General features: G+C 36.1%; 1 protein-coding gene across 1 annotated transcript in view; it reads right to left on the bottom strand.

Annotated features, from left to right (window-relative positions):
• Cnbd1 (cyclic nucleotide binding domain containing 1) overlaps positions 1–14900 on the bottom strand; it is a 357869-nt gene that overhangs the window by 8285 nt on the left and 334684 nt on the right. Inside the window, exon 12 of the mRNA XM_037202380.1 lies at positions 8203–8262. Coding sequence (XP_037058275.1) covers positions 8203–8262 — 60 coding nt within the window. The remainder of the gene's footprint in view (positions 1–8202; positions 8263–14900) is intronic.

Here is a 14900-nt window from a genome sequence, read left to right as displayed (position 1 = left end):
TTGTCTTTGGTGTACCTCTTGACCTCTGAATTGCAAAGTGTGTCTTTTTGAGATTCTACTTGTAGCCTGACTTGACATTCTCCACATTGCCACCTGCTATATAATTACATGTTAGCCTTTGACCCCTAAATCTAAGACTCTCAAATATGGTGTTTAAATCTTCAATTGGAGCTTAATACCATGGATTTTCATCTCAAAACTTATGAGAATTCACTGGAAATAATCTATGACTGAGCTGTTGTATCCTGTGGTCTTGACTCTCATCCCTGAATATTTTACTCTCCTATTGTAGGTAACTGGATATTTGCCCTCTGTATTTACTAAATGATTCATTAATGAACAATTTAGACTTACTACAAATGGTTTAAAATTATTATTATAAACAAGTTTTAAATTACACTTTAAGGAGATGTACCTTTACATTAGGATCTTGGGGATTATTTGGAGTTTTACATTATAGGAAAAATTACAGAAATATGTATGTTCAAGATAGAATGTTGCTATTTATAATAAAGTAGTGGCTATACTTGTTGCTGTCAAAACTAGCTGAAGAAAGAACTTAAGTAAAGATTTATTCTGAGTTTCAAGGGAATCTCTTAATTCTGAGGCCCTATAAAATAAAAAAGATAAGCTAAACATGTCTGAAACATAACGCCTCAAGAGAAATATGTTTATTCTGGACAGAAAGAATGGGTACATGGCAAGGGAAGATGAGGCCAAAACCAAACCAAAACCCAACAGGTCAATCACCAAATACTGTAGCTCTGTTCCCACCATCTGGGAAGAACAGTGGAATCTTGTGGGCTCTATTGGATTTGGACTGTTTCACTTCCCTGGTGCCGACTGAAGAATACATCGTCTCTCTTGAGCTAACTCTGGTTGCTGTGACTTCAGCTTTCCTTAGCCTACTGACATTTCAAGATCATGGAAGTTCCAAGATCCTAGCTTCTCCAAGGCACCTTAGATTTTACCTTCAAGACTTTATCAATGGCCTTTCAGGTACTTCTTGGAGGGAAGTCAACCCTATCCTACACTATACTACTGTGCTTGGCTTTAGAGGCTTTCTGGAACTTCAGTGCAAGCCAACATGAAACCATAAGTCTTTGATTTTGCATCACTAAAAGTCAGCACCATGTGATTAACACTGCCAAATTCTGCTGCCATCTTGACAAACCACCTACACCTCTAGCATAGCTGTAGTGCTTCTGTGTGCCTTGGTGTCCAAACCTGAATAAATCCTCCTGCAGGTGGTTGGTTTTGAAAGGAGCCAGCCCCTTTAGATGCCCCCTCTGGATTCAGACTCTCTCCCTTCAATTAATTTGTATTTTTTGCCAGTTAAAGATAACTTTCAGGACATTGTTCCTATAGTCTCAGTAAATTGTGTGAGGCTGCTTTTTCATTGCACAAATCTTTTCAGGAATTGGTGTTGCTTGTTTTCCATGTTGACTTTGTCTGAAACTTTATATGCAATCCTGCTCCCTTCCTCACCAAATTTTACATTTTCCCAATTTTTCACCCCACATGCAGCTTTCTCCCACTGCAAACCTGAAAGGAGTCAGTAGTAATCACAACAAAGTCTGAATGCTATGCTATTTTGAAGTCTTCAGCCAAACAAATAAGACCACTGTCATTATCTAGCCCCACTGGAGTTCTCAAGACTCACACAGGAGGAAGTCAGATGTTTTTAGCAGAATGCAACATTAAAGGCCTCTAGTCCAGTTCCCAGCAGTCCAAAACCATGTGAGCATGTTTTCTTTGTCCTCCCTTTGTTCTACACTTACACTAGAACATCTGATGAAGCTTGGTAACATTCTAGGAATTCTTCAGTGCATAGCTCAAAATTTTCACATGTTCTTCACATAAACCAGTTTCAAAGGCCGATAAACCATAAAACCACATAGGTTTGTCAGGCCAACAACCCCACTTCCCAGTACCAATACTATGTATTTCTTACCAAGTAACTTAAGGGTGGATGATTTGGTTTGTTTGTGGCTTAAGAGGGCACGCATGCCATCAGAGCAGGGAGACATAGAGGCAACTGGTCACGTCATACTGTAGTTAGGAAGCAGGGAAATGAGCCATAGTACTGAAGCAGTTTTCCCCCCTTTCATTTTTATTCATTCTGGACTCTAGACTATAGAACAGCACCTTCCATATTCGAAGTAGGTTTTTCCTCCTTAATTCAACCTCTCTGGAAATAGCCTAATGATGTTTCCTAGGTAACACCATATCCAGTCAAACTGATAGTAGAGTTAAGTCACCACAAATAATGATTAACCTGTTTATAAAAGGAAAACTAAGAAAATTGTAACTTATTTCTTTAGAATATATTAATTTTATAATTGAAGATTTCATAAGTACCATCTAAAGATGTAAAATAACTACATTCTTCCAAATTTATGTATTTCCATTTAGAAAAATAAAATAAAGACTCAATGGTAGATGCCTGCCTAGATTATTAATTTTTCTCTAGCATCACAACAAACAAAAAGCAAATGCATAAAAAGGTACTAGAGATATTAACTCCATTAAGTATATCTTAAATAAAATGTTGAATTCAGAAACATTTTAATATAGTAGAATGTATATTAATCTAAGAATCTTCAATTAACTTCAATAGAGTTTATATATCCAATTGTTCTAAAAATAATTTAATTGTGGCACATATAATATATACATTAGGTTATATATTATATATTACATATAATAAAATAATTTTTGAAAATTACTTAAAAGTAACTAAGAAGTTTATAATTAATCCTAAATGGATAAAAGCAAATTCAGATATTTTCAGAAAAACAATATTTGATGAGCCTCTATTCACTTTCATATGCCCACTTTTCTTTTTACAATGTTTTTAGAGCAAATCACACAATGCTATTTATCTAATTATTATTATATGTGATGGTTAATTTTAATTCAACTTACCAAAATCTAGAGTCAACTAGGATAGAGTCCCAGGGATTTCCTTAGCAGGTTGACTTGTAAACTTTTGTGGGAGTTGCCTTGATTATTTTAATTGAGGTGGAAGAACTATCCTGAGTGTGGGCAGCGTCATTTCTTGGACTGGGCCTTGGACGCTATGGAGAGAGCAGTCTGAGCACTGGCCAGCATGTACACACCTGTTGCTCACTGCTAACTATAGATAGAATGTGGCCTGTTCTTTCAATCTCCTAACATCTTGAAATCTCTACAGTGCTGGGCTGTAACCTGTAATTGTGAGCTAAGTTGACCATTTTTCTTTTAATTTGCTTTTGTTAGAGTATTTTGTTATGGCAAGAGAAATGACTCTAAGATACATGTAATTTTTATAATTTTTCATGTCTCATTAGGGAGATCCAGATCTATATCTCTGAATACTTTTCAAGCCACAATACCTTGCTAGAATACTAATAATAAGTAAAAAGAGTAAGTTATTGTGATCAGTTTATTTTTCCATCAGAAAATGATAAGCAATTTGTATTATCAGATATGAGTCCACTTTCAGCATCAAATTTACTCTTAGTAAGGCCTGCTTATGGATTATTTTTGTGGTTTGTATTGGACAAATATCTGAAAATTGATTACCTTCAAGAAGCTAAAATTCCTACAACCCAGAGGAACCAATAAAACGACAATTATTTTGAGTGTGAGACAATGCTCTCACACAACATGGAAAGTCAGTGGCGGTGCTGCAGACCCATAATCTCAGCACTCAGAGGTGGAGGTGGGGGATAACGAACTCAAGGCCATTTTTAGCTAAATAGAAAGTTTGAAGAATGCCCATGCTACATAGGACCCTCTCTCATAAAAGCAAAATCCAACCAACCAATAGAGCATAAAAATCTTAAGGGACAGTTTAAAAGAAAAATTGCAAAGAAACTATTCACTGCAGATGAAAAGTCATAGAATTTAATGAATTAATAATTTATATTTCATTTTACAATAATTTTGGGGGAGAATAAGTAAATACTATTAAATCAATAATTAGGATACTGGGAAATGAGTTCATTTTTGTGATTATTAAAAATATTTCCTCTAGTAAAGGTAATGTCTTCAAAATTAAGTTTAAGGCTACTTTGATCACTAAAGATAGGATTCTGTAGAGAAAAAAAGTCCTATTTATAGTCATAAATCTTAAAACTCTTCTAGATATGCAAATATTATAAATGGAATTTATAATAACTCCAGCAGGCTCACCTATAGGATGAAAATCAGTCTCAAATCATTCAAAACTTTATTCTCCCTTGGAAAGCAGACAGCGAATTCATATGCAACATTTTGCTGTCTCTTTGATTTTCCTGAAGTCAGAACTAACTAACAGAAAACATGCTTGAAAACATACCACATAGAACACGGTGGCGAGATGTGGGTAACTGTGCCAATCAACGAGAGTATAGTGTCAAAATGGAATTTTGGTTACTCTCATCTTTTCCATTCTTATGCCTTGCCTGCCAATCTGTCTGAATGCCATACTGCCTTCTTAATAACATATTCTATTTCACTTAAGGAAACAGCCTGAGGTATGAGGTTAATTAATACAATACTGTGGGACATGCAAACTTAGGCATAACAACTGAAATTTAATTTAGTCATCTCATGTTAATTACTAAGAATCTAGAAAAAAGAGACAACATAATTAAAGGGAAGGAGAGTAGGATTTATGGGGTAACAGAAGGAGCTAGTGAAATATAGCCTCAAGAAAAGACGGCTAAAAGACACTTAATTTCATTTTCCCAATCCCTAAAGGGATACAGCAGAGGAATGATATCAGAGCCGAAGAATTGATACGAATTGCTAATACACAGTAACCAAAAATAGATGTCCATTAGAGCATTTCAGTAGTTAACATTTATTTTACATTTTCTGTAGAATTATGTGTTTTGGCCTCAGGACTCACAGAGAAATAATAACTTACAATAGCAATAAGACAGAACTTTTTGCTTTTTTGCTCCCTGGGGTGTTTTAAAGTGTTGCATTGTGCCTTTGTAACACAGATTAGAGATACAGGATACACTGTGGTCAGTCTATCTTTCCTTGAGTGTAGTAAGAATATAAATATTCTTAGATTAATTTGAGATCCTTATTAAGTGCAAAAAAATCAATTAAAATAAGCCTGACAAGCTGTAGCAGACACCATTAATCATTTAATGCGCAGAAGTTAACCTGCCACTCTTTGATCACCATCCATAAAATCATTTAATTCATGAGATGATCAGAGTTTTAGAACAGGGTTGAGCCCATGATTTATTCTTTTGCTTCTGTGATCTCTTGCCTATTTATACTAAAATGTATAAAATGATTTGAAACTGATATAAAAAGATTATATAAACATATTTTTTAAAAATGTCATTCTTATTTTTCTTGTGCTTTTATTTCACTGCTTTTTATGAAAAAATGCGTATTTCATTTTCAAGGTTCTACTTTGATTCTTGTTACTTTTACTATTCAGTATAAATAATCAGATTATTAAAACTCCCTCTTATGGGACAAACTATCAAAAGCATTCTGGTATTGTAAGGTTATGAAGCTAAAATTGTACAAAAGCATTAAAAACCTATGTTTCAAAGTACCCTTACTAAGTCTTATACTCAAGCTCACATCAAGTTTCACTATGTGGCCAATGCTATTCTATTTCACATGGTCATTATTCACAATCACCTGCAGGGATACTTACAAGAAGAAAGTGAGACATGTGTCTATAAAATGTCAGTGAATAATAATTCACCACTTATTCATAAATTATACAAATGCTTATACTCAACCCATGTTCATCAAGGCAGGATTGTCACCAGGACATATGGATAATTGGGAAAAACTTTTTGTACTGAGCTGTTATGCTTCAAAGAAATATTAAGATGTGAAATCAGTTGATAAGTCAATGGAAAACACAAAGATAGAGCCAAAATAGAATTTTTAGGGTAAGCGATGGAGAAATAGTTCAGCAGAGAGATGGATATGTATGCAGTATATGTGACATCTTGGGTTAAGTTCCCAGCTGTATTGCAGGGTGGAGGATCCAAAGATGTACTCAATACAGACAACATGGTGATAAATAAAGGAATCACATTAACCTGAGTGTTTGTGAAGTTCAGGATAGGTCAGAATAGCAAAGGAGTTTGAATAGACACAGATGGTACCATACCTGGCTTGTATGGATTACCTGGGTAAACAAAACAGTCAAGAACCATTAAAATCAAATATTGTTTCTCTGAAATTTATCAGAAGAAAACCAATGGGACTATACAGGAATACTATATGGAAGTGTAAGGAATGTTTGGTCCTTGATAATGATGCTAAGATGTATTAAGACCCAACATTCCAAGTTGTTTTCTTTTATATCCCTCAATAATGTTAAGTGATCACTCTGCTTCTCCTCAGCAAGTCCTTGCCCTTCTCCTCAGTCCTGTTAGGATGGCTTTCCATGCTCATATCAGTTACTCTATTATGTAGACAACTTAATGTTAATGATGTTACAAGATATGGAAAAGCAGAGTTATGCTGGAGTCCACAGTGCCAAGACAGCAGATAGTGTACCACTTTTCCATGAGACACTAGTGGCAACTTGAAATTTGCTGTGATGGTAGTTATGCACCATGAAAAATTGGCAAGTGCTATATATAATGATTCTTTTAGGTAGATGAGTGGTTTCTTAAACATATCTGCTATTATGTACATATCATATATCTTCATATTCTTTCCAGTTGTGTATTTTGCTCCTGTTTTTGTGAATCGAACAATTAAAGCTGTCTGTAGAGAAGTGGTAATGCTTAAGGCTTCTAGACTAGAAAGCCTAAGCATGTAGACACACAGTTTACAAAACTGCTCAGGAAAGGTCTCTCAAGAGAGAAAACGCACCTTCCTTAGTGCTGAAACCCCGGGTTTCATAGACAAATAATATAGAACAGGGGAGATTGGGAAGAATGAAGTGATCACAAAACTGTGTAAATAAATCAATGAGATTTGGACTTTTCAGTAAAATGGAAAAGCATTAAAATGTTTGTTTTAGTCATTTTACTTGACCCATAGGAGTAAAGAAAGTGAGAAAATCTTATTTTAAAACAAATAGAACATAAAGGAAATATATTTCTTAAAACTAGACTAAGCCTTCATATTTTAATAAAGTAGTAGGTCTTTGAAAAAATACATATCCCATTTGGGAGCTAAACTAGAGCTCATTGATAGATGAGAATATAAGCAAGTTCATAAGAATGATCTTAAAATGATGCAGAATTGGGACCTTAGAGGCGAGAGCGAGCACAGTTGTGCCAAAGACTGAAGCATTGAAGATGGCCTAAGAGGTGGGATTTTCACACAGGCAATTTTCCAGCTCTTCATTTCATTGTTTTCTCAGAATAGAGACAACTATTTGGATTTTTTTGACAAATTCCTTAAACAGTGGGCCAGTGGCTACATATGTAAACATAAAGGAGCAAAGTAAATATGGGTCTAAAGTAGCCACTCAGCTTCTTACCCAGAAGTTCCAGAAACAGAGCTGAGGATAGATCCATTTTTAAAACCCTTTCTCCAAATTAACCAAGAAGCCAGTGAGAGTGTGTTTTTAACACCCACCCCACACATAAAAAATTAAGGATATATACAAATGAGACATTCACATGTTTTTTCTACTCTGTACATCTCAAAGAAATTATGGATTAAGTGATGGTAAAGGTAGCAACGAGGGTCAAGGTAACAAATGAAAATGATTCGGGCAGTTTTCCAAGTGATTCAAAATTCAGGCTGATCCCATAGCAATATAAATATTTTTCATGACAAATAGTGATGTTTACATGGAAAATGGAAATAGTTTTAGCCTTATTATTTTTACGATATAGTGTTCCATAAATTAAGGAAAAGAACAATCAAAATCACAACTGAATTGCCTAGTGCAGCTGTGACTTAATCTCTCTGGCCCACATTGTCTTCTCTAAAATGCACAGTCAGCTAATACACTTTAAGGAGAGGAAAAGGAATGGACATATAAACTGGTTAGCACATGACAGAATGGAAGACCCATTTAACTCTGTTAATTAGTTAGAGTTATTTTGCCTTAAGCATAAAGAACTAAATACATTGTCTTTAAAAACATTTTTGCATATATTTCATTATAGTGTGTTTGTCTTCTTTGATATACATATTTCTTGAAGTTGCTGAAATTAGACTGCTTTCAGGAAAGAACGATTAGTTATACCACACATTCTGTTGGGACATATCATATCATACCTTGAAATATTTCCATTCTTTTTCTTGTACCTTTTGTATATATTCATTTTTTACATCTTCCTAGAAGAAAACATAATATTCAAGTAAGTGAGTAATAGTTTTGATTAGTATACACTGTGTGTCTAATCAATAAATTCATAATTAAAGAAAACCTTGAAACATATAACCAAGAACAGCTGGAAAAACCTCAAAGCAACTAACCAGGCATAAAATAAAAATAAATGAGCCAGCTTTTTATTATTCAATCACAAAGAATAGAGTTAGAAGCCGGCAATGATGGCACACACCTTTATTCCCAGCACTTGGGAGGCAGAGACAGGCAGATCTCTGCAAGTTTGATCAGCCTGGTCTACAGAGTGAGACCCAGGACAGGCACCAAAATAACTCAGAGAAACCCTGTCTCAAAAAACAAACAAACAAACAAACAAACAAAAGAAGAAGAGTTAAACCTTAAAAGACACACATTTTCTAGAAGTATAATTTATTGACACTTACCATAAATAATTATTATACAAATGATTTTATTACATTTATACAAAATGAGAACACATGTATCTATAGCCTGTTTTATATATATGACTATTTCAGGCATGAATAGAATGTACTGTGGTCATATTGAACTTTCAGCGTCTTCTTTTAAGCACTCCCACACTTCCTCATGAATTTCTTCTTCACAAAGTATCTTTCCTCTTATTATCACGTCTTACTTGTGTTTGTGTTTGTGTGTGTGTGTTTGTGTGTGTGTTTGTGTGTGTCTATGTGCATTTGTGTGTATGTATGTGTGTGTTTGTGTGTGTATGTGTGTATATATGTTTGTCTTTGGTAGTGTGTGTGCATATGTGTATGTGTGTGTGTTGGTGTATGTCTTTTACCCAATGACTCTAACTAGGGTTATTTGTAGATGCATTATATAAGGTTACTTAGTGGAGTATGGGGAAATTATGAGCTGTATACCACTCATATACATCCTTAAATTTATAAATACAGTCTTCTCAGTTCATGATCAGGGCTGGTGATTTATTAGTATACGCTGTGTACAAGCAATAAACTTGCAGTTAAAGCAAACTTTGACCACACATAACCATGAGCAGCAGAATAAACACACACACACACACACACACACACACACACAAGACTGATGTTGGACAACGAATTGGTGAGGTCTTCCCTGGGGAATACTATTTTTCTGCTCTCAGCATTAATTAGTTGCCTATAGTTCTTTGTCTAGGGTTGAGGCTCCATGGTCTTTCCCCCATCCATAAGAGCATGTCTATAGGTTTCATTTTTGTTCAAGTCTTGTTTAGGCAGCAATATTGATAAGACTGTGTGGCTATAGCTTCTTTAACATTTCTAGGAGTTGAAAACTCACAGCAAACTTCCTAGTTCTTGGTTCTTACAATCTTTCTGACCCCTTTCTGCAATAACCCCTAAGCTTACGTTAAGATTTCTGAGACATAGATACAGGCATTGTGTTGTAAATAGTAACCAATAGTTCTACCTAGACATGATGTCCATGAACTACCAACATGGTGGAATATTCCTCAGGATGCAGCGGTGGCACACATACCTGGTGGTAACCAACAGCTCATTAATTGGATTTATGCCCTGCTCAAGAAGAGAGAAATCATGCCTGGCATTGGAAACATATCCAACCCCCGGGGGCTAGTGAGGTCATGGATGTTGGAGGAGATCCTAACACTGCCACTTGACTGAAACTATCTAATTCCCGACTATAGTCTAAATATTTATGCCTATACCACAGACAAGATTAGATCTCATCTCTCCTCAAAGATCCATTTGCAACAGACAGGGACAATTACAGAAAACCACAACTGATCAAAATTGAAAGAAAAAGTGACAGTGTGGTGCTTAGTCATAAACGATAAATCTACAAAACAAACTCTGAAGTCTCTGTAAGCACAGTTGACTTTTAATAGTATGACTACCTAATAAATTATAAGGTAAGTAGAAATAAAACCTGCTGTTCCTTTAAACAAAAGTTAAACCACCATAATTTCTATATTGCTGTGCAACATTAATATTGTTCCATTTTTTCTGTTAGTTTTTCTCTTGACTCATAATGCCCATAAAACTAAATTTTTGAAGGAAATAGAAACAGTCATTAAAAGTCTCCCAACCAAAAAAAGCCCAGGGCCAGATGGTTTCAGCACAGAATTCTACCAGATCATCAAAGAAGAGTTAATACCAATACTCTCTAAATTGTTCCACACAATAGAAACAAAAGGAACATTACCAAACTCCTTCTATGAGGCTACAATTACCTTGATTCCTAAACCAAACAAGGATACAACAAAGAAAGAGAACTACAGACCGATCTCTCTCATGAACATTGATGCAAAAAATACTCAATAAAATACTGGCAAACAGACTCCAAGAACACATCAAAACAATTATCCACCATGATCAAGTAGGCTTCATCCCAGGGATGCAAGGGTGGTTCAACATATGAAAGTCCGTCAACATAATATACCATATAAGCAAACTCGAAGAACAAAATCACATTATGGTGGTATTTTATTTGTACTGAAATGTGATTTTCATTGTATGTTAATAAATAAAGTTGCCCGGGGGTCAAAGCTATTAGAGCCATAGCAAGAGCATGGTGGTTGTGGCGCACGCCTTTAATCCCAGCACTTGGTAGAAGAGCTAGGTAGATCTCTGTGTGTTCAGGGATACAGCCAGCATTGGAGACATACGTCTTTAAGACCTGGAGGGCTGTACTTACAGGCAGTGATGAGGCAGTCATGTGTTTGGGTTTACAACCAATGAGAAGGCAGAACAGAAAGATTATTTAAAGACATACACAGGAAGTAGCTCTCTTTCGGGGAAGTAGGAGCACCACAGGAGGTAAGATTTTAGCTCTGAGCTCTGACCTCTCGGCTTTCTCTTTTACATTGGTTCTTTTTTTTTTTTTTATTTTAATAAGACGGTTGGTTACATCTACACAACATGATCATCTCACTAGATGCAGAAAAGGCATTTGACAAAATCCAACATGCCTTCATGATAAAGGTCTTGGAGCTATCAGGAATACAGGAAATATACCTAAACATAATAAAGGCAATTTACAGGAAGCCAACAGCCAACATCAAATTAAATGGAGAGAAACTCAAAGCAATTCCACTAAAATCAGGAACGAGGCAAGGCTGTCCACTCTCCCCATACTTATTCAATATAGTACTTGAAGTTCTAGCCAGAGTAATAAGAAAACATAAGGAGATTAAGGGGATACAAATTGGAAAGGAAGAAGTCAAGCTTTCCCTATTTGCAGATGACATGATAGTATACTTGAGTGACCCCAAAGATTCCACCAAGGAACTGATACAGCTTATAAACACCTTCAGCAACATAGCAGGATACAAGATCAACTCAAAAAAATCAGGAATGCAAGCTTGTACAACCACTTTGGAAATCAATATGGCGCTTTCTTAGAAAATTGGGAATCAATCTCCCCCAAGATCCAGCTATACCACTCTTGGGCATATACCCAAGAAATGCTCAATCATACCACAAGGGCACTTGCTCAGCTATGTTCATATCAGAACTGTTTGTACTAGCCAGAACCTGGAAACAACCTAGATGCCCTTCAACTGAAGAATGGATAAATAAAATGTGGTACATATACACAATAGAATACTACTCAGCAGAGAAAAACAATACCATCATGAGATTTGCAGGCAAATCTCATGAAAATCTAGAAAAAATCATCCTGAGTGAGGTAACCCAGACTCAGAAAGACAAACATGGTATGTACTCACTCATAGGAGGATACTAGATGTGGAACAAGGATGACTGGACTGCTACTCACATCACCAGGGAGGCTACCTGGAAAACAGGACCCCAAGAAAGACACAGGGATCACCCAAAGATGGAGAAATGAATGAGATCTACATGAATAGCCTGAACATGAGTAGGGGTAATGAAGGGCGAGGTTCGAGGGAAAGAGAGCTTGGGGGACCGGAAGATCCCAGCTGGATTAAGAACAAGGAATAGGAGACCATGGTAAATGAAGACCACATGAGAACAGGAAGAAGCAAAATGCTAGAGAGACCCACAGAAATCCACAAAGAAACCCCACAATAGACTGCTGGCAATGGTCAAGACAGCTGGAACTGATCTACTCTGGTGATGGGATGGCCAAACACCCTAATTGTCATGCTAGAAACCCCATCCAATGACTGAGGGATCTGGATACAGAGATCCATGGCTAGACCCCGGGTGGAGCTCCAGGAGTCTAATTAGCAAGAAAGAGGAGGGTTTATATGAGCGAGAATTGTTGAAACCAAGGTTGGATAAAGCACAGGAACAAATAACCAAATGAATGGAAACACATGAACTATGAATCAATGGCTAAGGGGCCCCCAACTGGATCAGGCCCTCTGAATGGGTGAGACAGTTGATCAGCTTGATCTGTTTGGGAGGCATCTAGGCAGTGGGACCGGATCCTGTGCTCATTGCATGAGTTGGCTGTTTGAAACCTGGGGCTTATGCAGGGTCACTTGGCTCGGCCTGGGAGGAAGGGACTGGACCTGACTGGACTGAGTCTACCAGGTTGATCTCAGTCCTGGGGGAGGCTTTGCCCTGGAGGAGGTGGGAATGGGGGGTTGGCTGGGGGAAGGGGAGAGGGGCGGGAGGGGGGAGAACAAGGGAATCTGTGGCTGATATGTAGAACTGAATTGTATTGTAAAATAAAATAAAATAAAAAAGGAAAGAAAAACAAACTAAATTTTTGAGCATAATAAGGAAATATGGTTATCTATATGTAATGATTCAATGTTTGCATAATTTCATATAATACTTTAAAGGAACTATCTTGTTCATAATCAAATGAGGGCCAGAATTTTATGCTTTATAATAATTGTACCTCTGTTATATTTTAGAAGGATTTGATTGAATGTGAACATAAAAACAGATTTCATAAACAGGAAAAGTTCATTTCACTGTGTTCTACTCTTCATACCACAGCCTGTGACACATCTTTGTGTCAATGGGCAATTAATGTAATTCAAATAATTGAAAATTTGATTTCAAATATTGTCATATATAAGAAGGACATATAATGTATAGAATACATAGCACTTTTTTATCCTCTGTAGCACAGCCTTGTGCATAGTATGTTTTCAATTGTCCAAAATAACCAGCTAATAACTTGTGATTGCTCATAAAAAATGAATACATTAATATAAGGTAAGTTTATTTAATAAGTATGAATGAACATAAACAACACCAAATATAATTTAAACATTAATTAAGATACACATAAGTACATTATTTTACTCACTACATGTTTTACTTTGCTGTTCAGAAAATAACAAAATCACAGATCTGGGGGTAAAAAAATGCTGTGTAGAAATATTTAAATACTTGGTTTTTATATGAGGATGTGATGGTTTGGCAGCCTCTTCTGAAATGATGCCTGTAATGACTCTCAGCATGAATCAAACTTTGAATTAATGACAGTGGATATGGTTTTTCTGACATTATTTCTCATACATGGATTGTGTTCTGCATAACTTCACATCGTAGAATAACTAATGACCCCATTCTCTTTTTGGCAGGCCAGTGAAAACAAAAAACAGATGTTCAATATGAGCAGATGTCCGAGGTGACACCCTGAACATATGCAACACTGGAAATCCTAGATGCTCTGGCCTGTGTGAGAAAGACTGGCTGTACACCCAGGGTCTCCACTAAGCAGTGTCTGCTTTGGTCAGAGTAGGATTTCATTCATGTATTAGATAATGCTATCCTCCCATGTTGTAATCCCTACACTATGCCAAAAGCACTTTCTGCCAAGAAAATAGGAGTAATGATAAACTCAAATTTCAAATCCCTAGTTTTTCATGTTTCATATTATTTCTACAGAAATTAACAAGTAAGGGCTAGAAGTGTAGCTCTGTGAAAATCCTTGCCTAGCATTCAAAAGTTGCTGGGTCAGTCCTGAGCATTGTAACAGCAACTAAACAACAGCATCAACAACAACCATAAAATCCAAGAATAACCAAATAACCAAAGGGCTATATTTTTAAAAGTAATCTGCACCTTTGAAATAAATTCTTTTGGGATTTTTATTTATTTGTTTTTTGTATGTTTTTATTCTGCAGGTATGTATATGTATAATAATTTAAAAAAAGATGGAGGGGGTTCGGGGGACATGGGAGAAACTGAGGGATAGTGGGGAAGGAGAAATAATTTAAAAACAATACTCATATACAAACATCTCTAAAATGAACAAGCAAATAAAAACACACACACATAAAATACTTTTATGTTTATAGTATTATAAATCCTAAAAATGAAGCAATAGAGAAGCACAAACATGCATGACAAACACAACTAAAGGGAAGAAGCGGTTATTTAGCTCATAATTCCAGATTAGCTCATCATTGCAGGAAAACATTTTTGAAAATAGATTTTTTTCATAAAATACATTCTGTTTTACTATTTTCCCTCCTCCCAGATGAGTGACACCAAAGAAACAAGGTCTTCTAGAAGCAAAGAGACAGACATAGATATGAGCTCACAGGATTGGGGCAGTATGTGCATTATCCTGCATGGGTCTAAGCCAGACGGAGTTCCAGTGCTGAGAGGGGAAGTAGACACAAGCTTCCATCCCTAACCTCGAAGCTACTTCCAATTGATAACTGTCAAAGGAAAAATTAGTTTTCTCCAAAGAA

This window comes from Peromyscus leucopus, chromosome 2 (assembly GCF_004664715.2).
Source record: "Peromyscus leucopus breed LL Stock chromosome 2, UCI_PerLeu_2.1, whole genome shotgun sequence".
NCBI classification, from domain to species: domain Eukaryota; kingdom Metazoa; phylum Chordata; class Mammalia; order Rodentia; family Cricetidae; genus Peromyscus; species Peromyscus leucopus.
The sequence above is the reverse complement of the archived record's forward strand: the minus strand, read 5'-3'. Positions and strand labels throughout refer to the sequence as shown.